Below are 23,780 nucleotides of genomic sequence, written 5' to 3'. Positions count from 1 at the left end.
AAAGAGGAGTGGGAGATACAGGCTTCCAATTATGGAAAGAATACATTATGGGAATTAAAAGATACAGCACAGGGAATATAGTCAATAGCATTTTAATAGTATTATATGGTGACAGATGGTAGCTACACTTGTAGTGAGCAAGTATGACATACAGAGTTGCTGAATCACTAGGCTGTACAGCTGAAACTAATGCAACATTGTGTTGTCAACTGTACTCTAATAAAAGAAGAGACATATCTGATAAAAAAGATTTATCCAAAATATATAAAGAACTCTTAAAAGTCAACAATAAGAAAACAAATGAACTGATTTTAAAAAGAGCCAGAAACCTTGACACCTCATCAAAGAAGATATACAGATAGCAAGTAAGCACAAGTAAAGAAACTCCACATCCTATGTCAGCAGAGGAATGGAAATTTAAACAATGAGATACCACTACACACCTATTATGATGGCCAATATCCAGAACAATGACAACACCAAATTCTGGTGAGGATGTAGAGAAAAAGGAACTCTCAAATCATTGCTGGTGGGAATGTCAAATGATTCAGGCACTTTGGAAGACAGTTTGGCACTTTCTTAAAAAATTAAACATACTCCTACCATATTTTCCCACAATCACACTCTTTGGTATTTACCCAAAGGAAGTGAAAAATTATGTCCACACAAAAACCTGCACAAGGATGTTTATAGAAGCTTTATTCACAATTGCCAAAACTTGAAAGCAACCAAGATGTCCTTTTGTAGGTGAATGGATACATAAACTGTGGTATATCCAATCAATAAAGTATTATTCAGTCCTAGAAAGAAATCAGTTATCAAGCCTTGGAAAGACATGGAAGAATCTTAAATGCATATTACTAAGTGAAAAAAGGCAGCCAGAAAAGGGTGCATACTATAAGATTCCAACTACATGACATTTTGGAAAAGGCAAAAGTATGGGCATAGTAAAAAGATCAGTGGCTGCCAGGGGCTAGAGGGTAGGAGGGATGAATAGTTGGAAAACAGAGGATATTTTGGGCAGTGATATTCTGTATGATACTATCATGGTGGATACATGTCATTATACATATATCCAAACCATAGAACATAAAACACCAAGAGTGAATCCTAATATGAACTATGAACTTTGGGTGATAATTATATGTCAATGTAGGTTCACTGATAGTAACAAATTTACCACTTTGTTGAGGGGTGTTGATAACAGGGGAGGCTATATATGTGTGGGAATAGGGGATATAAAGGATATCTCAGTACCTTCCTCTCAATTTTGCTGTGAACCTGAAACTGCTCTAAAAAATGTCTTAAAATGTTTTTTTAAAAAAGACATGGACGGACCATGAGACACTATGGACTCTGAGAAACAAACTGAGGGTTCTAGAGAGGAGGGGGGTGGGGGGATGGGTTAGCCTAGAGATGGGTATTAAAGAGGGCACGTATTGAATGAAGCACTGGGTGTTATACGCAAACAATGAGTCATGGAACACTACATCAAAAACTAATGATGTAATGTATGGTGATTAACATAACATAATAAAATAAAATTTAAAAAAAGACATGGAGGAAACTTTAAAGCATATTACTACGTTAAAGAAGTCAATCTGAATAAGCTACATACTGTATGATTCCAACTATATATAACATTTTAGAAAAGGTAAAAACTATGGAGATAGTAAAAAGATTAGTGGTTGTTGGGCTTGACAGGAAAGGGGAATAAACAGGCAGAACACAGAATTTTCAGGGTAGTGAAACTATTCTGTAGGATACCATGTCATTAAATATTTGTAAAAACCCATTGAATACAACATACAACACCAAAAGTGAACCCTAATGTCAACTATGGACTCTGGGCAATAATGATGTTTCAGTGTAGGTTCACAGCTTGTAATAAATGTACCACTCTGATAGTGGGGGAGGATGTGTATGTGTGGTGATAGAGGCTACATTGGAAATCTCTGTACTTTCCACTCAGTTTTGCTGCGAATCTGAAACTGCTCTAAAAAATGAAGATTAGTAGCTGCCAGAGGCAAGGGAGGAGGTGGGGAGCGGGGGGGGGGGGGGGGGGAATGGATGAACTGGTTTTGTTTTGGTTTAAGTTCAAATAAGCTGCATTTAAAAAAAAATAAATAAATAAGAGCTAGTTGTCTGCCACTCAAGCAAAATTTCCCCACCCACACAGCACTTAAATCTACCCATTATCTATTCCTTCTTTAATTTTTGTGCGTGGGAACTTCTTTTGGGTGTTCACTTCCTAAAAATGGAAATGCACAAATTTACTTACAAATTCTCAAAGTTGAGGGGCGCCTGGGTGGCTCAGGGTCCTGGGATCGAGCCCCAGATAGGGCTCCTGGCTCAGCGGGGAGCCTGTTTCTCCCTCTCCCTCTGCCTCTCTCCCTGCTCATGCTCGCTCTCTCTCCCTCTCCCCCTCTCTGAATCTGTGTGTCTCAAATGAATAAAAAAAAATTTTTAAAAAAACAAATTCTCAAAGTTGAGTATTTACGAAAATGTCAGTGCAAAACACGTATCTACAGGTTCTAAACTAGAAAGTATGATTCCATTCTTACTGAATAGACAACACCGCTAAAAAAAAGTTTATTAATTTTTTTAAAACTGCCTATATCAGAAAAAAGAAAGTCCTCAAATAAATTCTATCATCTTATACCTTAAAAAATTAGAAAAAGAAGAATGGAGTAAACCCCAAAGTAAGAAATAGGAAGGAAAAAATAAAATCAGAGCAGAAAACTAAAACTACTGAAAACTAAAATACAAAACATTAAGATCAACAGAGAAAATCAATGAATACAAAAGCTAATAATTTAAGATCAATAAAATTCAAAACCTCTAGCCAGCCTAGATTAGAAAACAAAAAAGATACCAATTGCCAAAGGTACCTCAAGAAGAAATAGATAACCTAAATAGTCCTCTATTAAAGAAATGGAATTATAGTTTAAAATCCTTCCCAAGGAAAACTCTATGCCCAGATGGCTTTAAAAGTAAATTCTACCGGGCGGGGGGGGAACTGGAGGGGGAGACGAACCATGAGAGAATATGGACTCTGAGAAACAAACTGAGGGTTCTAGAGGGGAGGGGGGTGGGGAGATGGGTTAGCTTGGTGATGGGTATTAAAGAGGGCACGTTCTGCATGGAGCACTGGGTGTTATACGCAAACAATGAGTCATGGAACACTACATCAAAAACTAATGATGTAATGTATGCTGATTAACATAATAAAAAAATAATAAAAAAGTAAATTCTACCAAACATTAAGAAGTAATACCAAATCTAGACATACTCTTCCAGAAAACTGAACAAAAGTGAACATTTGGCAACTCATTCTGAGGCCAGCATTATTTTGTAACCCAATCCAAAGACAGTCTAAGAAAACTACAGGGGCGCCTGGGTGGCTCAGTCAGTTAAGCGTCTGACTCTTGATTTTGGTTCAGGTCATGATCTCAGGGTCGTGAGTTCAAGCCCCCATTCAGGCTCTGCTCGGGATAGAGTCAGCTTGAGATTCTCTCTCTCCCTCTGCCTCTCTGCTCCTCCCCAGACTCTCGCGCACTCTTTCTCAAAATAAATAAATGAAATCTTTAAAAAAAAAAAAAAAAAAAAAGGAAAAGAACACTACAGGCCAAGATCCCTCATGAACACAGATGCAAAAATTCCTTTAAATTTCAAAAAGCTGAATTCAATAATACATAAAAATGGTAATATTATCAAGGCCAGGTGGGATTTATCCCAGGAATGCAAGTTTGGCTTAACGGGGGGGATCAATCAATGTACTTCACTTCATTAACAGATTAAAAAAGAAAAAAAAAACCTATCATATCAATCTATCAAAATATGAAGAAAACTGATTTGACAAAATCTAATATCCATGGCTGATAAAAACTCTCAGCAAATTAGGAACAGAAGGAAACTTCCTAAACATCATATATAAGGTTAAAAGATTACTTTCCGCCTGGGACACCTGGGTGGTTGAGTTGGTTAAGTGTGGGATTCTTGATTTTGGCTCAGGTCATGATCTCAGGGTCATGAGATCGAGCCCCTCTCATGGGGCTCCATGCCCAGCATAGAGCCTGCTTAAGATTCTCTCCCTCTGCCCCTACCCCTGCTCATGTTCTCCCTATCTCTAAAATAAATAAAATCTTAAAAAAAAAAAATTACTTCCCCCCTAATATCAAGAACAAAGCAAAGATGCTCACTCTCACCACTTAAATATTTAACAATATAATAAGAAATAAGGGGCAGATCAGAAAGGATAAAGTACAACTATCTTATTTGTAGTTGCCATGATCATCTATGAAGAAAATCCCATGGAATCAATTAAGCTACTGGAAATAAATTTTCAGCAAGTTTGCAAGGTACCAGATAACCATGAAAAATTTAAAAATGTATTTCTAAGGAACAATCAGAAATTGACATTTTATTTTTTTTAAGATTTTATTTATTTATTAGAGAGAGAGAGAGAGAGAGACAGTGAGAGAGGGAACACAAGCAGGGGGAGTGGGAAAGGGAGAAGCAGGCTTCCCGCCGAGCAGGGAGCCTGATGCGGGGCTTGATCCCAGGACCCTGGGATCATGACCTGAGCCGAAGGCAGACACTTAACGACTGAGCCACCCAGGTGCCCCAGAAATTGACATTTTAAAAAAAGATCCTAATAGCAACAAAAAACATCAAATATTTAGGAATAGAGCTGAAAAAAGACGTAAAAAACCTGCACATTTGTTGCTAAGATAAAGACTTAAATAAATGAAGAGATGTACTCTTTTCATGAATCAGAAGACTCGATATTGTTAAGACATCAATTCTCCCTCAAAATGATTTGTAGACTCAATGCAGCTTAAATCAAAATACAGGCAATTTTATTTCTACAACTTAACAATCTGATTCTAAAATTCATATAAAAACAGAACATAGAATAGCCATAATGACTTTGAAAGAGAAGAACAAAGTCGGAAGATGGATCCTACCAGACCTAACTGGTTATTATAAAGCTACAGTAATCAAGATTGTGTGGTATTAAATGTAAAAGCAGACAAACAGATCAATGGAGAACTGATACATATATGGTCAAATGGGTTTCAACAAATGTGGGTAAAGGCAATTCAGTGGAGACATGTGGGTCTAGAAAAACTGGTTATCTATAATTCAATAGATAAGTCATTCAGTAAGTGAACTTTGATGTATAACTCACATTATATGCAAAATTTAACACAAAATGGATCATAGACCTAAATGTGAAACATAAAAATATAGAACTTCCAGAAGAAAACATATTAAAAAATGTATATACTGAGCATTTAATTAATGTTGGGGTCATGGGTTCGGGCCCCACATTGGGCTCCACACTGGACATGGAGTCTACCTTAAAAAAAAAAAAGTCTTTTTAAGCCACCGAGTGAGAAAAATACCTGCAAAAATAATGTATCTGATAAAGACTTGCATCCAGAACACATAATGGCTCACAAAATACAGTATTAAGAAAACAAACAAGCCAATAAAAAAGGGCAAGTAGTGGATAGATCTGAGCAGACCTTCACCAAAGAAAATAAAGAAATGTCAAATATGCACATGGAAAGATGTTCAACATAATGTAGTCATTAAAGAAATACAGACTGAAACCACGAGAAATTACTGCATACCCACTAGAAATGCTAAAATTATAATGACTGATCATACCAAGTGTTGCAGAGAATGCAGAGGAATAGGAACTCTGGTACATTGCTGGCAGAATCGTTGTGGTACAACTATTTTGGAAAATAGTGGAATAGTGTCTTAAAAAATTAAGGATGCACTTACCATGTGACCTAGTTATTCCATTCCTCAGTATTTATGCAAGAAAAATCTGTCTGTATAAAGATTTATATAATGTTCCCAGTAGCTTTACGTGTAATAGTCAAAAACTGGAAAACAATCTGAATGTCCATCAATTACTGAATGGATAATCATTATGGTTATGTCCATACAACAGCAAGTAGTCAGCAATAAAAAGAAGCTACTGATACACACAACATCGATGAATCTCAAAATACTTATGCTGAGTGAAAGGAGTCAGATAAAAAAAGTGTACATACTGTATGTTTCCATTTTTAACATTCTAGAAAGTTCAAACTAGAACTTTCAGATCATCATATGACTCAATACAACAGCTAGTCCTCATATTATTATGACATGGTTAACTTTTTTTTTTCTTTAACTTGGCTTCCAGCATATTCACATCCTCTTGGTTTTCTTCCAAACCCTGGCCTCTTCTCAGTCTTGTTTACTAGTTTCCCCTCTTCTTTCCACACTGGCAGCCCTAGGGCTTCCTAAGACCTTTTCTCCCTACTCCCTACCTGCACTCACTCCTCCACTGGCACCCACTCTTACGGCTTAAAGTAAACTCTACAGAGATACAACTCCCAAATTTATATCCAAAGTCTGGACCTCTTTCCCAAATGCCAGACTATGCATGCCACTGGCTAATTAACATTTCTACTTGGATGTCTAATAAATATCTCAACCCTAATGTAGGCAGAAGAGCCCTGCCAAGATGTCCACATCCTAATCCTTGAAACCTGTGATATGTTATATTACATGGCAAAAGGGCCTTTGCTAATGTAACTAAGGTTACATACTTTAAAACAAGAAAATTATCCTGGATTTTTCAGGTAGGCCCAATCTAATCTCATGAACCCTTAAAAGAAGAGAACGTTCTCTGGCCAGAAGAAGAGTTGCAGCAGAAGTCAGAGAGATTCCAAGGGTGGGAAGGATTCAACAAGCCACTGCTGGCTCTGAAATGGAGAGACCCACGTGCAAGGACTGAAGAGAGCCTCTAGAACATAAGGGCAGACCCCAGTTGAGAGCCAGAAAGGAAATGGGCATAAATCTAACCACCTGAATGAGCTTAGAAGCACTTGCTCCCAGGTGAGAACCCAGGCCATCCAACACTGTGATTTCACCTTTGAAAGACCCAGAGTAACCAGCTGAGCCCACCCAGTCTTCTGGCCTACAGAACAAGAACATAATAGGTTTATATCGTTTTAAACTGCTAAATTTGTTCTGACAGCAGGAGGATACAAATACCATATCCAAAACTGAATTCTTCATCTTGCCCTCAACCTACCACACCCACAGCCTTTCCCATCTTTGTTAACAGCAATCCATTCCCGGCCCAATACCCTTTGACTCTTCTTTGGATCCTCTCTTTCTCTCACACCTCTCATCTTCTCTGTGAGAAAGCTACTTTTAAATATACTCAGAATCTGATCACCTCTCACTACCTCCATTGTTAACACCATCTCTCTCTGCATTATTGTAATAATCTCCTAATGGCCTCCCTGCTTCCATCCTTGACTCTCTACAGTCCATCTGCAACAAAGCAGCCAGAGATCCTTACAGAACCTAAGACAGATCATACTACACCTCAGTTCAAAACGCACCAATGGCTCACTTTTCATTCAAACTAAAAAACCAAGCCATTCCACTGGCTTTTAGAGCCCTGCATGACTGGCCCCTTGCCCAGCCTCATCTCCTACTGTACTTCCTTCCACCCCACCCCTGCTACCTATGTCTCCACTATCTTTCCCTGTCTCCATTTATTTTCAAATTAGGCATATAATAAAAATCTTAATAATATTTAACATTTACTATAATAACTGTAATGCTTCCTATGAACCAGATATTGTTGTAATTGCTTTACATATATTTTCTCACTCAATTCCAATCATTATTTCCCCCACTTTACAGAAGAATGAAACTGAGTTACAAAGAGGTTAATCAACCTAAGAGCTCATTCAGTAAGGGGTGAAGCCAGAATTCAAAATCACAGGTGGTCAAAACCCACTCTACAGCCCAAATTCTTAATCTCAATGATGCCCACCCCCAAGTAGTTAGCCTTACTCAATTATTTTTCAAAAGCAAGTACAGAATAAACAGAAGGTAGGATAAAGGACTAAGAAATGGGAATCCTAAAGTGCTTAATGTAGGGTTAAAGAGGTGGGAAAAGTTAAAGGGAACCAGGACACTGGGAATGAAAACACTTCTTAAAGGTAAAAGCCAGCACACAACTAGTTCTTATATGAAACAAAATATGGCACTTAAAACTTACTTTCTCTGTGGTAACAGTCAAAGAAGGAACCAATGCAGGTGATGGTTCTGGTTGCTTCTTATGTTTTTGTTTGTGTTTGTCCTTTTCTTTATATTTCTAGAAATGAATAGAAATAAAATCCAATTTAAATTTAAATCATAATCATATATGTACAATAAAGATGAGTTTCTTTCATAATTCTGTTTAGTAATTCAAAATGTTAATGAATACTTGTCAAAAAATAAAAAGATCACTTCGGCTGATCGTGTTCTTATTATTTTGTAAACAATACTAGTAATATAACATTACTAGTATAACTAATTTTAAAGTGACTTCAACATACTTATTCTTAACCAACCTAAAATTATGTATAAACAACTGAAGCCCATAATTATTTGCTACATTTATATCTGGCGAACTGTATTTTCTTCCTGTTAAAAACACCAAATACTTCTGTATACATTTTATAAATTGCAGTTTAAAATTTACATAGCACTTTGACATGCATTATCACATTAGAATAGTGTCAGATTCTACCACACTATACATTAAATTCTATGGCCTACAAACTAAAAACTCAGGCAAAAAATTCTTTCCTAGGTTTACTCAGAAAAGAAGTGGGGCGCCTGGGTGGTTCAGTCGGTTAAGCATCTGACTTTTGATTTCAGCTCAGGTCATGATCTCAGGATCATTAGACTGAGCCCAGAGTCAGGCTCCGTACTCAGCAGGGAGTCTACTTGAGATTTCCCTCTCTTGCTCACACATGTGCTCTTTTCTCTTTCTCTTTCTAAAAATCAATCTTTAAAAAAGGAAATGAATGAATTAGCTATCTCTAACAAAAATAATCTAAAGTCATGGTGTGCTACTTTCCCTTTGAAGTACTAAAACTGATGAACTGAATATAAGAAAGAATTCAATTAATTAGAAGTTAATTACATATCAGGAGCCCAACTTTATTTAACAACAAAAAATTTTAACCGAATTGTTTTCAGTTGTTCGAATCGATATGTAAGAATCAGTATTGGGTGTGAAATTTACTATCATTTAAAGAGTTACTTTTTTTTTTAAATTTTTTATTGTTATGTTAATCACCATACATTACATCATTAGTTTTAGATTAGTGTTCCATGATTCATTGTTTGTGCATAACACCCAGTGCTCCATGCAGAACGTGCCCTCTTTAATACCCATCACCAGGCTAACCCATCCTCCCACCCCCCTCCCCTCTAGAACCCTCAGTTTGTTTTTCAGAGTCCATCGTCTCTCATGGTTCGTCTCCCCCTCCGATTCCCCCCCTTCATTCTTCCCATCCTGCTATCTTCTTTTTTTTTTCCTTAACATATATCGCATAAAGAGTTACATTTTAATAGTGACAGATCTTAATAATGATCCGCTAATCATGCACCAATTTCTTTGCATCTATACAAAAATACTGATTCGAAGGGGCACGCACACTCCTCCCATCATAAGATGTCCTCTTCTCTACCCACATAAACCTGGTTAGCTTTGTGACTTGCTTTGGCCAAGAGGATATGGCACAGTGATGTACAAGTTCAGGAGCTCAAAGCTTTAAGAAGTCTTAAATGGCTTCCACTTTTGCCCTTTAGATTCCAGCCACCATGTAAATAATGAGTTCATACTCTCTGATAGAGAAGCCAAGTAGACACTGAGACTCTATGGAGAACTGAGGCACCCCACCCTACAGGCAGCACCGGACATGTGAGTAAGACTGTCTTGCTGGAATTATTTAGTAAAACACTTAAAATGTCAAAAGAATAAAAAAATAAAATAAAATAAAATAAAAACCCTATCTTATACCACCCCACCAATCACCAGTTGAATGTAGCCTCATGGGTAAACCCAGTTGATACCACATGGAAGAAAGATGAATTGTTCCTGCTGAGCCCTGCCTGTTATAAGCCATTATAAATTGTGGGGTGTTTTCTCAAGCAACAGTAGCTAACTGAAACAGGACTAGAATCCACAACTGGGTAATTTATAAATATGAGGCTCAAATGATCCTGGGTCTGTAAGTTCTCTATCAATATTTTTCTCCCATAGAGATAATAAAGGGGGACGCCTGGGTGGCTCAGCATTAAGCGTCTGCCTTCGGCTCAGGTCATGGTCCCAGGGTCCTGGGATCTAGCCCCACATCGGGCTCCCTGCTCAGCGGGAAGCCTGCTTCTCGCTCTCCCACTCTCCCTGCTTGTGTTCCCTCTCTCGCTGTCTCTGTCAAATAAATAAAATCTTTCAAAAAAAAAAAAAAAAAAGATAATAAAGAAGGCTTTTCTGTCCTTCCTGTTCTACTTCCCATAATGGCTTTTATTCATCAAGGGTAGAAGAGCTGGGATGATTTAATAGTAAATGACCCAACAAGGTAAACAAACATTTAAAACACGAAAACTACTTGAGAGTAAAAGGCAAAGTAGGCACATGTACATATAGGAAAATATGAACATACTGAAATCATCATGGAATTATACAGAACTCTGGTCCTATGTGATACATCAAGAAATGTATCCTGAGATGAGGACTGCAAATACTCAGTGTTAACAGACTGAACACATTAAATTACTAGTCTGTAAAATATCAATCAGAGCAGTCTGATTACTTTCATTAAAGAGATAGGCTGATTTTTCTCTGGAAACAGTTTGGAGGTTCCTCAAAAGGTTAAAAATAGAACTCCCTTTGATCCAGCAATTGCACTACTAGGTATTTACCCAAAGGAAACAAAAATACAAAAATACTGATTCGAAGGGGCATGCACACCCCAATGTTTATAACAGCATTATCAACAAACTATGGAAAGAGCCCAAATGTCCACAGACTGATGAATACATAAAGATGTGGTATATATATACACAATGGAATATTACTCAGCCACAAAAATCTTAACATTTGCAATGATGTAGATGGAGCCAGAGAGTATTTTGCTAAGTGAAATAACTCAGAGAAAGACCTTTATACCATATGATTTGACTCGTATGTGGAATTTAAGAAACAAAACAAATGAAGATTGGTGCGGGGAGGGAGGCAAACCAAGAAATAGACTCTGGAGGGGACATGATGGGGGGATGGGTTTATTTTTTTTTTTTTTTTAAGATTTTATTTATTTATTTGACAGAGAGAGACACAGCGAGAGAGGGAACAGAACCAGGGGGAGTGGGAGAGGGAGAAGCAGGCTTCCCGCTGAGCAGGGAGGCCAATGTGGGGCTCGATCCCAGGACCCTGAGATCATGACCTGAGCCAAAGGGAGACGCTTAACAACTGAGCCACCCAGGTGCCCCTGGGGGGATGGGTTTAAATAGGTGATGGGGATTAAGGAGGGCACTTGTGAGGAGCACTGGGTGTTGTATATAAGTGATGAATCACTAAATTTTACACCTGAAACTAACATTACACTGTATGTTAACTAACTAGAATTTAAATAAAAATTTGGAGAAAGATTTAAAAGAGAGAGAGGTTGATTTTAATACATCAGAACAAAATGAATTTCCAGCAAAAGACTCAATTATATGTAAATATTTAGCATAATACAAGGAAGGGTTTCCAAATCTGTAGAGAACAACTAAAATTACAAAATAATGATACTAGAAAACCTGGTTAATAATCTGGGGGAAAATATCTTATTCAAAATAAAACAAAATCCAGATGGATTCTTTTAAAGCGTTAAGTGACAAAATAATCTACAAGTCTGGCAGAAAATATTTTTGAAATCTTTAACTTTTAGGAAGAAAAGACTCTTCTAAGTATAAACACGAAGTAAAATATTAGGAAGGGAAAAAGCAGTTTTAGTTATTCAAATTTAAAATGCTTCTACATTTAAAAACCATTAAAAAGCAAAATCCTGGAAAATGAGTAAAATTAATATGTCCTATATTTTAGCACTGTTTAAACTTTTTTACAAATAAATAAAAAATACCTATATATGCCATAGAACAATGTACAAAGGACAGTTCATGAAAGAAATAGACACTGAACAACAAAAAATGTGCAACTCAACCATTAAAGAAGTAAAGGTAATATTTTTCTTTCACCTAGTGATCAAAATTGTTGGGTTTTGTTTTTTATGATAAGACCCAATACTGGCCCGGCTATAGTGAAATGAGCACTTGCATACATTATTAGAGAGATTATAAACATGTGAAGGACAATTTTAAAAGCAAGAATTAGAAACCATAAAAATGCTTTTTGTCCTAGTTATTTCACCTCCAGGAGGTGAACAAAGGTTTAAATACAGTTTATTATAGTACTATTGGCAATAAGAAAAAAAAACTGAAAACAATCTGAATATGCAACAAGAGATATGGTTGAAAAAATTATTATAAAACCATATAATGGCCATTAAAAGAAGTGTGCTCTGTAGGAATACTTAGAGATTTAGAAAAATGGTTAATATGAGTTTGTTTTTAAAATGTATTATGCCTGGAGAGAAAACAACCAGAAGGAAATAAAGTAATACTGGATATTTTTTATGTAAAGCCATAGGTCAGGACAACCAGTGTCACTCCCAAGTGAATCAGTGTGCACAATTAACAATAAAAATAATCAGAATTATACGAATACATAAGTTACCTCATTTAATCCTTAAAAGAGCCCTGCGAGGACCCATTTTTATAGATCAGAAACAAATCGCTTAAACAACCACAAGGTAGATTCTTTTATCTACACTCCCAAAGAAACTTAACTAAAACTTTTAAAAAGCAGATTTTTTAAATTGTATGTTAATCACCATACATTACATCATTAATTTTTGATGTAGTGTTCCATGATTCATTTTTTGCGTATAACACCCAGTGCTCCATGCAGAACATGCCCTCTTTAATACCCATCACCAGGCTAACCCATCCCCCCACCCCCCTCCCCTCTAGAACCCTCAGTTTGTTTCTCAGAGTCCATAGTCTCTCATGGTTCATCTCCCCCTCCGATTTCCCCCCCTTCATTTTTCTCTTCCTACTTTTTTTTTTAACATATAATGTATTATTTGTTTCAGAGGTACAAGTCTGTGATTCATCAGTTTTACCCAATTCACAGCGCTCACCATAGCACATACCCTCCCCAATGTCTATCACCCAGCCACCCCATCCCTCCCACCCCCCACCACTCCAGCAACCCTCAGTTTGTTTCCAGAGATTAAGAATTCCTCATATCAGTGGTATACATGTCTTTCTCTGATTGACTTATTTCGCTTAGCATAATACCCTCTAGAAAAGCAGACTTTTTTTAATTAAAAAAAAATAGATAAGGTATCCATGATGAGAAATTTTAACATGGAAATTTAAAAGAGTGGGGAAAGGAAGGAACGAAAAGGAAGGAAAGAAGGGAGAGAAAAATTTCTATTTTAAAGTAGCTTTAGGGACGCCTGGGGGTGGCTCAGTCGGTTAAGCGTCTGTCTTCGGCTCAGGTCATGATCCCAGGGTCCTGGGATCGAGTCCCACATCGGGCTCTCTGCTCCGCAGGGAGCCTGCTTCTCCCTCTGCCTCTGTCTCTCATGAATAAATAAATAAAATCTTTAAAAAAAATAAAATAAAATAAAATAGCTTTAGTTCCACAATGAACTATTTTCCATGTAAAGACACTAAGGAATGAGTTATACAGGAGTTTTTAACCTATGTTTAGAGTTTCCGTGTGCAAACTGGAAGGGGTGAAGAAATTCTGAAAGGAAAATTAAAGGGTAAGACAGTAGAGATAATACTTAAATTCACGTCTTCAGACCCAAAGGAATTAAACAGATCTGAGAGTTTTGAAAGTACACATATAATCACTGAACCACTGACAGAAATGTTTAGGATAAATTAGAAAGTAAATTCTAGAAGGAATGCAATCTCGAGCTTGAGCTTACTTACCAGAAAAATTCTAGAGTAAATTTTTTTTTAAGTTTTTTTTTTTTTATTCATTTATTTGAGAGAGAGAGAGAGCACAAGCAGGGGGACCAGCAGGCAAACAGAGAAGCAGAGTCCCCACTGAGCAAGGAGCCCTACACAGGGCTCTATCGCAGGACCCTGGGATCATGACCTGAGCCCAAAGCAGACGCTTAACCACCTGAGCCAGGCGCCCCCTACAGTAAATTTTTAACAAAGATTAAAAAGGCTAGTATGTAGTAAAGAATTTCATTATCACTAAGTGCCAAGAAGAGTTCATCAGGGAGCTCAATATTAGAAATTAATACATAGTCATAACATGAGAAAGAAAATGAGTTATTTTAACATAATTCAATTCTGTGTTGGAATTGAGTGAGTTTCCAAAAAGGAAAGAGTGCCTATGTTCAAATAACTCTCAACGCTTAAAAAGGTGATGTTAAATCACATTATATTTTTCCAGTGTTAAACAAGTAAAAAAACAAATGAACAAAAACCAGCAAGAAGTAAATAACTAAATAAAATAAGAAAGCCAACAGCAACCAAAACTGGGGAGATGGAAAAGGCAGATAATAACTCATTAAACAAAAACTGGCAACCAAGCAATGAAATAAGAGATTTTAGAAACAGAGCAGAAATTGTCCTGGTCTGAGCTGTAAGATTCAGCTGTTAATCCTGTTTCCAATTCCTTGCAATTCTTAGAATACCATAAAAACTCCCAAATCTGGAAAGAAGAAATCTTTTATCTTTTTGTTATCCTGCCTCCTTAATTTGTTCTTTTTCTGTCTAAAGAGTAGGACCAGCTTCAGGGCAGAAATAGGAAAAAACAGGAGAGAAAGACATGAAGCATGATGAGGTGCTCTTTGAAAGTCAAGGATCTAGGCTAAGAATTAGTTATATAAAATCTTAGGGTATTCTCCCATAGGAATGAACCCCCACATAGCTGAAAGATTAAAATCTAGTATAAGACATTTAATCAAGTATTTAAAAAGAGATCTGACCCTGCCCTACCATTCCCTCTGGCTTCAGAAAGAGGCAAAAATACTTATTAGCCTCACATACCTCAACATAATAAAGACCTTATATGAAACACCCACAGCCAATATCACACTCAATGGTGAAAAACTGAGAGCTTTTCCCCTAAGATCAGGAACAAGACAAGATGTCCACTCTCACCACTTTTATTCAACATAGTACTGGAAGTCCTTGCCACAGCAATCAGACAACATAAATAAATAAATGGCATCCAAACTGGCAAGGAAGAAATAAACTCCTTATAGATGACATGATGCTATATAGAGAAAACCTGAAAGACTCCAACAAAAAACTACTAGAACTGATAAATGAATTCAGGAAAATCAAAGGATACAAAATCAGTGTACAGAAATCTGCTCCATTCCTATACACTAATAATGAAGCAGCAGAAAGTGAAATTAAAACAATCCCACTGACAACTGCACCAAAAATAATAAAATATCTAGGAATAAACTCAACGAAAGAGGTGAAAGACCTGTACTCTGAAAACTATAAAACACTGATGAAAGTCAAAAGAATGCAAAGAAATGGAAAGACATTCCACGCTCATGAACTAGAACAACAAATATTGGTAAAATGTCTATACCACCCAAAGCACTCTGAACATTTAATCCCTAACAAAATAACAACATTTTTCATAAAACTAGAACAATCCTAAAATTTATATGGAACCACAAAAAGATCTCGAATAGCCAGAGCAATGTTGAAAAAGAAAAACTGGAGGTATCACAATTCCAGATTTCAAGTTATATTACAAAGCAGTTAGTAATTAAAACAGTATGCTCCTGGCATTAAAAACAGACACACAGGTCAATGGACTAGAACAGAAAACCCAGAAATAAATCCACAATTAGATGGTCAATAAGATTTGTCAATTAATGACAAACGAGGAATGACTATGCAACGGGGAAAAGACAGTCTCTTCAACAAATGGTTTTCGGAAAATTAGATAGCCACGTGCAAAAGAATGAAATGGGACCACCTTCTTTCACCATACACACATAAAAAAAACCTCAAAATGGATTAAAGACCTAAATGTGTGACCCGAAACCATAAACATCCTTGAAGAGAACACAAGCAGAAATTTCTATGACATCAGCCATATCAACATTTTTCTAGATATGTCTCCTGGGGCAAGGGAAATAAAAGCAAAAAATAAACTATTAGGTCTACATCAAAATAAAAAGCTTCTGAACAGTAAAGGAAACAATCAAAACTAAAAGAGAGCCCACTGAAAATGGGAGAGGACATCTGCAAATGACATATCCGATAAAGGGTTAGTTATCCAAAATATATAAAGAACTGATACAGCTCAACACCTAAAAAAAATAATCCAATTAAAAGAGGCAAAAGACACGAACACACATTTTTCCAAAGAAGACATACAAGTGACCAACAGATACATGAAAAGATGCTCAACATTACTCAGATCGGGGAAATACAAATCAAAACTACAATATCACCTCACACCTGTCATGGCTAAAATAAAAAACACACCAAACAAGAAATGTTGGCAAGGATATGGAGAAAAAGGAACCCTCTTGCACTGTTGGTAGGAATGCAAACTGGTGCACCATTCTGGAAAACAGCATACGGAGGTTCCTCAAAAATTATGATCTATGATCTATGATCCAGTAATTGCATTATTTCGTATTTACTGTAAAAAATACAAAAACACTAATTCAAAGGGATACATGCTCCCCTATGTTCACTGAAACATTACTTACAGTAGCCAAACTATGCAAGCAGCCCAAGTATCCATCAACAGATGAATGGATAAAGAAGATGTGGTATATATATACACAATGGAGTATTTTTCAGACATGAAAAAATGAAATCTTGCCATTTGCAACAACACGAATGGGGCTAGAGAGTATAATGCTAATAGGCAAAATAAATCAGTCAGAGAAGGACAAAAACCATATGTTCTCACTCATATGCAGAATTTAAGAAATAAATGAGCAAAGGGAGGGAAAAAAAGAGCAAGAGAGACAAACCAAGAAATAGACTCTTTACTACAGAGAACAAACTGATGGTTACTACACAGTAGGTGGGTGGGGGGGATGGATGAAATGGCAGACAGGATTAAAGAGTACATTTATCATGATGAAAACAATAAATACTTCGCCCTCAAACCCTAGTCTCAAAAATGGTGAGAAGAGATTCAAGAAATTACCTAAATTATAGTGGACCAAATGCCTACAGCCTCCCAAACATGAGTAAGATGAAAAACTATTGCACAGCCAAGAGACTACAGACAAAAAAAATATATATATATATAAAAAGAGCAAAACATGCATAAGATAACCAAAACTCAACCTAGGAGTAAATATAACTCAGCATAAAGGTATTTCTCAAAACTGCCCCATGCTAAATAAAACTTACTTTGAACATAAATTCATACAAAACTCAAGAATGAAACGACAAAACAGAAAAAAAGATAAATCAGGGACTGAGAACCAAAGTAATTTAAAAACTAAGAGAGAACAGGTAAACGGAAACAGCAAGGAATAGAATAAACATTGCTGAAAATAAAAACAGTGCTAAAGGGCTTGAGATAATCAGAGTATACAAATGAAAAACAGCAGATATTAAAGCAGTTGAGAGGAACTAATAGCGAGGATGTAGAGAAAGGGGAACCCTCCTACACTGCTGGTGGGAATGCAAGCTGGTGCAGCCACTCTGGAAAACAGTATGGACGCTCCTCAAAAAGTTGAAAATAGAGCTACCCCAAGACCCAGCAATTACACTACTAGGTATTTACCACAAAGATACAAATGTAGTGATCCGAAGGGGAACCTGCACCCCAATGTTTATAGCAGCAATGTCCACAATAGCCAAACTATGGAAAGAGCCCAGATGTCCATCAACAGATGAATGGATAAAGAAGATGTGGTATATATATATACACTGGAATATCAGCCATCAGAAAGGATGAATACTTGCCATTTGCATCAACGTGGATGGAACTGGAGGGTATTATGCTGAGTGAAAGAAGTCAATCAGAGAAAGACAATTCTGTGGTTTCACTCATATGTGGAATATAAAAAACAAAACAGAGGAGCATAGCAAAAGGACAGGAAAAATAAAACGAGACAAAATCAGAGGGGGAGACAAACCGTAAGAGACTCTTAATCATAGGAAACCAACTGAGGGCTGCTGGAGGGGAAAGGGTGGGCATATGGGGTAACTGGGTGATGGACATTAAGAAGGGCACAGGATATAATGAGTAACATAAGACTGATGAAAGGGGCGCCTGGGTGGCTCAGATGGTTAAGCGTCTGCGTTCGGCTCAGGTCATGATCCCAGGGTCCTGGGATCAAGCCCCACATCAGGTTCCCTGCTCGGCGGGAAGCCTGCTTCTCCCTCTTCCTCTCCCACTCTCCCTGCTTGTGTTCCCTCTCTTGCTGTGGTCTCTGTCAAATAAATAAAATCTTTGGAAAAAAAAAAAAAGACTGATGAAAAATTGGGGCACCTGGGTAGCTCAGCTGGTTAAGCGTATACCTTTAGCTCAGGTCATGATCCCAGGGTCCTGGGATCAAGTCCCACATTGGGCTCCCTGCTCAGCGGGAAGCCTGCTTCTCCCTCTCCCACACCCCCTACTTTTGTTCCCTCTCTCGCTGTCTCTCTCTGTTGAAAAATAAATAAAATCTTTAAAAATAAATAAATAAAATCTTTTTAAAAATTTCAAAAATAACATTTAAAAAAAAAGACTGATCAATCATTGAACTCTACCTCTGAAACTAATGATATATGCTAATTAACTAAAAGTAAATTAATTTTAAAAAGAGAGAGAGGAACTAATACCTACAGAAAACAAAGATAATCAAACATAAGGATAATTCATGTCCCTAAAGTAGAGAATCCAAGGAATGGGGAACAAAAGATGTATTCAAACATAAAAGTTGACAAAATAAATGCATTCTGAAAAACTCTGTTATAGAATGTTTAACAGCAAGACTTCTTGTAATTAAACTTAGTAGAATACAAGGGGGAAAGTGGGCAGGGAGGGGGACGCCAGGGATTGTCTTTGGTCTTCTCCACGGCAATATTCCAGGCCCACTGTTTAAATTCTTAGGGGAAAGAAAGTGTGACCCAACGATATTATATACAGCCAAGATATATAAATTCTAAAATGAAGGCAAGAAAAGATGTTCCACCATGAAAAAAACTCAAGAGAAGGTCCTAAGAACTTATTCTTGAAAAAAACTTGACAATAAAATTCAGCCAATTTAAGAGATGATATCAAGAACTTACTGGAGAAGCTGTGGTAAAAGAACTGGTAGTGACCATCTAACAAATTTAAATACAAAACAAACCTAAAAAAAAACTCTGAGGAAGTAACTGTTTACAAACCTGAAAGATGTAACATAAACATCTTAAAAAACAACAAACTGGATAGCAGGAAACGAATGAAAGCAGCACGAGGATGTTAAGGCTTTCATAGCAGGCCTTGATATAGATTTTGAAGCATTTAGTTAATAACAGAACATAATAGTTTGCCACCAAACAGTAATTATACATAAATCTCTTCCTTGTAGATAAAGTTCCTGATTTTCTTTGGCTAATCACTCTCTCATATCCTCATGAAAGTGGCCTCATACTCCAACCCAGAGGTGAACATGGGTGTGTCTGAGTCAATTAAGATAAATCTATTCTCCTCAGTCACTGGCTGCTTTAAGTCTAGGAAAGGTTGAGGCTGGGATAATAAAATAGAAGGGGGCATTTTCTGTGACACAGCTGTGAACATTCTTTTCTCTCTTTTTAAGATTTATTTATTTGAGAGTGTGGGAGCACTCGCACACAAGTGGGGGATGGGGAGAGAATCTTGAAGCAGACTCCCTGCTTGAGCACAGGGCCCCCACATGGGGCTCGATCTCATGACTCTGAGATCATGACCTGAGCTGAAACCAAGAGTCAAGAGTCCGTTGCTTAACTGACTGCACCACCCAGGCGCCCCCCACTGTTCTTCTCTTTCTTAATAAGGTACTCCCTTCCTGCCATCAGATGCTCAGGTATTAAGCCAAGAGGAACAACTGCAGCGACCTGGCAATCATGCCTAGAAAAGTCAAGAAGACCACAAAAAACACAACAATGCCCTGCCACTCTTGGATTGGCTATTGTCAAATTAACCAATCTTAGAAAAGTCTAGTCTCTAAACTTAGGCAAAAACAGCAAATTCCCTATTGCTTTAGCAATATTCTATTATAGCTGAGAGCATCTGAACTGGAAAGATAATGTTTTTGTTTGGTTTTGTAATCTCTTTTATTACACTTCAAGTTGTATTTAAGGAAATAACATCTCTTGTGGTAAAAAAATTTTATTTGAAGTTCAATAATGTTACCTATTTTACTTCACTTTCTTTTTCTTCTATATAACCAGCTAAATAGGACTTCAATGTTTTTTAAATATTAATAACATTACATCATCTTAACAAAATAACTTTTATCAATCTAACAATCCTAAGTCTTTCCATATATATGTATAAAAATGACATCTAGAAAGCTTACTTAGTAAGTAATGATGGCTATTTCTGAATGGCGGATACTGGAGTGGGTGTTTGGTATTCTTTTTTAATTAACCTGCAATTTTTATTTATTTATTTAATATTTTATTTATTTATTTGATACAGAGAGAGCGCACACGCACAAGCAAGTGGAATGGAAGGCCGAGGGAGAGAAGAAGGAGGCTCCCCGCTGAGCAGGGAGCCCAATTACTTGCAGTTTTTAAAAGCTCTGCCTTGTTTGAATTTTTTGTAATGACATATGGCTTAACAAAAAGAATAGCTAAAATGAGGTATGCCAGCTATTCACCAAACCCATTTCTTTTTCTTACTAAGAATATAACTAGATACTTCCCAGCTTTCTTTACATTTATATGTGGTCTTTACGTTCTAGCCAAATGCAACCTAAATGAAAAATGATGTAATCACCTCTGGGCATGGTCCTTAACAGCCCCAACAGTTTAGTGTCCATGTTCCTTTCTCTTCCAGAGATCAATGCAAATGACCATCACAGCCACAGAAGCAACATCAAAAAGAAGGCTAAGGGCGCCTGGGTGGCTCAGTCGTTAAGCATCTGCCTTCGGCTCAGGTCATGATCCCAGCATCCTGGGATCGAGCCCCGCATCGGGCTCCCTGCTCTGCGGGAAGCCTGCTTCTCCCTCTCCCACTCCCCCTGCTTATGTTCCCTCTCTCGCTGTGTCTCTCTCTGTCAAATAAATAAATAAAATCTTAAAAAAAAAAAAAAAGAAGGCTAAGTCACAAGATGGAAGGAAACTAATTTCCTGATTCATGACTTGGAAAAAAGCTGTCTGCCAATCAAGAACACCTGTTTTGGACTTAGTTGTTAATGAAAAATAAACACTGTTATTAAGCCAACACATAATTTGAGAATTGTTATGTGTTGGGAGACAATTTTATGTGAATCTCTAAAGTTTTCTCTGCATGTCTTGCAAGTGAGTCAATGACTTACCGGTTGTTTTGCACTACCTTTTCAAGGTTGTTTGTATAATGAACAGACTCAAATGACAGAGTGTCTCCTATAGGAGCAAAGGGCAGCCATGCTTACTATCCATTACAAAAGATTCAGATGCCCTAAACTTGGGGTTCTTCTACGGCAATGCAACAGACTGCATGAGCAGATGTCATATGGCCCTCTCTGTGTTGCCCTACGGAAACTGGGTCTTGGGGGAATGGTGCAAAAATCCTGATCCTAAGGTCACTGTGAGTACTGTGCAATTAACTGTCCTTCATCCCTGAGCCAGGATTCTCCTGTCTCCTAGCTAGTTACAAGTAGGATAATCATGGACCTCTTACATAGCTCATGACAGCTTGGTGATGAGAACATGATGCTGTTAGAGATACGGCTTTCTGGAAGAGGAAGGGTAAGAGCATCACAGGCCAATTAATGATATCTGAGGAAAGTGGGAACAGTAACAAACATATTAAGTACACCGTATGGTCAATCGGGGAGTAAATAAATGGTCCTCTATTTTACTGCTTTATTAGGAGAGGGTTTTAACGAGATGGTTCCAGGCTGAGAAGATAGCCATCTAAATGATGTCCTGGTGGTTGTTAACCCTTTTCCAGGTAGGAGGACTTCCTTGACAATTTGGCAGTTGGCTTCAGTTCCATCCAGTTGTAATAATAAGATTCATTATCAATACAGATTCATCCTTGGTGGACAAAAGGCTCCAACCCATTTCAGGTAACAGTTACACTGACCTCTACTGAACATGAAAGGAGGAAAAGCTACCAAGTAACCATAACGGGCAGACGGGAGGCAAATTGAAGAACTCTCCATTAAGAATAAACTAGTACTGGGAGTGGAGCAAAATGGCGGACGAGTAGGAGCTGGTCTCAGGTATTCAGCTGGATAGGGATCAAACCATTCTGAACACCTACAAACTCAAAAGGAGAGCCTGCAGGGAACAAAAGCTCCCAGAGCAAACCCAGGCAGATTACTTAGCACAGACCGGCAATTCCGCCTAGGGCAAAGACATTTGGGAACCACGGCAACAGGCCCCTCCCCCAGAAGATGAGCAAGAACAGCCAGCCAAGACCAAGTTTTCCGATCAATGAGAACGGCAGAACTCCAGCACTAGGGGAATACTGCACATAGAATTCATGGCTTTTTTTACCATGATTCTTTAGTCTTTGAAAGTTAGGGGTTTTTTTAACTTTTTTTTTTTTTGAATTTTTCTTTTTCCCTTGTTCAACCAACATCTTATCAATCCCTTTTTTAAAAAACATTTTTATTTTTCATTTTCAGAGTCATATTCTATCCCTTCAGAGTAATTACCCTTATTTTTGGCATATATATATATATATATATATATATATATATATATATATAAAAGTTGTTCTCGCTTTAAAATTTTGAGATAGTTTCTTCTAACAGATCAAAATATACCCTAAATCTCTAGTGTATGGCTTTGTTCTACTCCCCTGCCTGATCACATTCTCTGCCTTATTTTTTCTTTTTTTTAAAAATCCTCTTCTTTCTTTTTTCAAACAACTTCTTATCAATTCCTTTTATAAAATTTTTTATAATTTCCGTCTTTACAGTCATATTCCATCCCTTCATCATATCAACCCTTATTTTTGTACATATATAAGTTTTTCTTATTTTAAAATTTTGGGAGGCACTTTCTTCTAACAGACCAAAATACACCCAAAATCTAGTGTGTGGCACTGATCTATGCACCAGCCTGATCATATTTGATCATATTCTTTTTTTTGTTTTGTCCTGTTTTTGTTTGTTTTTATCTCTTTCTTTTTTTTCTTTTTCTTTTTTCTTTCTTTCCCTTTCTTTCACCCCGGTTTCAGGTCTTTTCTGATTTGTTTAGAGTTTATTTTCTGGGGACGTTGTTACCCTGTTAGCATTTTCTCTCATTCATCTATTCTCCTCTGGACAAAATGACAAGACGGAAAAAATCACCTCAACAAAAAGAACAAGAGGTAGTACCGACTGCCAGGGACCTACTCAATACGGACATTAGTACAATGTTGGACCTAGAGTTCACAATCATCACTTTAAAGATACTAGCTGGGCTTGAAAAAAGCATGGAAGTTATTAGAGAAACCCTTTCTGGAGAAATAAAAGAACTAAAATCTAACCAAGTCGAAATCAAAAAGGCTATTAATGAAGTGCAATCAAAAATGGGGGTGCTTACTGCTAGGATAAGTGAGGCAGAAGAAAGAATCAGTGAGATAGAAGACCAAATGATGGAAAATAAAGAAGCTGAGAAAAAGAGAGAGAAACAACTACTGGATCACGAGGGCAGAATTCGAGAGATAAGCGATACCATAATACGAA

The 23,780-nt window shown here is 37.2% G+C and overlaps 1 protein-coding gene across 13 annotated transcripts in view; it reads right to left on the bottom strand.

The window, feature by feature from the left end:
* Positions 1–23,780, bottom strand: part of MLLT10 (MLLT10 histone lysine methyltransferase DOT1L cofactor) — a 224,957-nt gene that overhangs the window by 82,501 nt on the left and 118,676 nt on the right. For all 13 annotated transcript variants that reach the window (XM_078075209.1, XM_078075205.1, XM_078075208.1 and 10 more), the window contains one exon: positions 8,090–8,185. In XM_078075209.1, coding sequence (XP_077931335.1) covers positions 8,090–8,185 — 96 coding nt within the window. The remainder of the gene's footprint in view (positions 1–8,089; positions 8,186–23,780) is intronic.

This window comes from Halichoerus grypus, chromosome 6 (genome assembly GCF_964656455.1).
Source record: "Halichoerus grypus chromosome 6, mHalGry1.hap1.1, whole genome shotgun sequence".
Taxonomy (NCBI): Eukaryota; Metazoa; Chordata; class Mammalia; order Carnivora; family Phocidae; genus Halichoerus; species Halichoerus grypus.
Note: the sequence above shows the minus strand (reverse complement) of the source record. Positions and strands in the feature narration are given on the sequence as shown.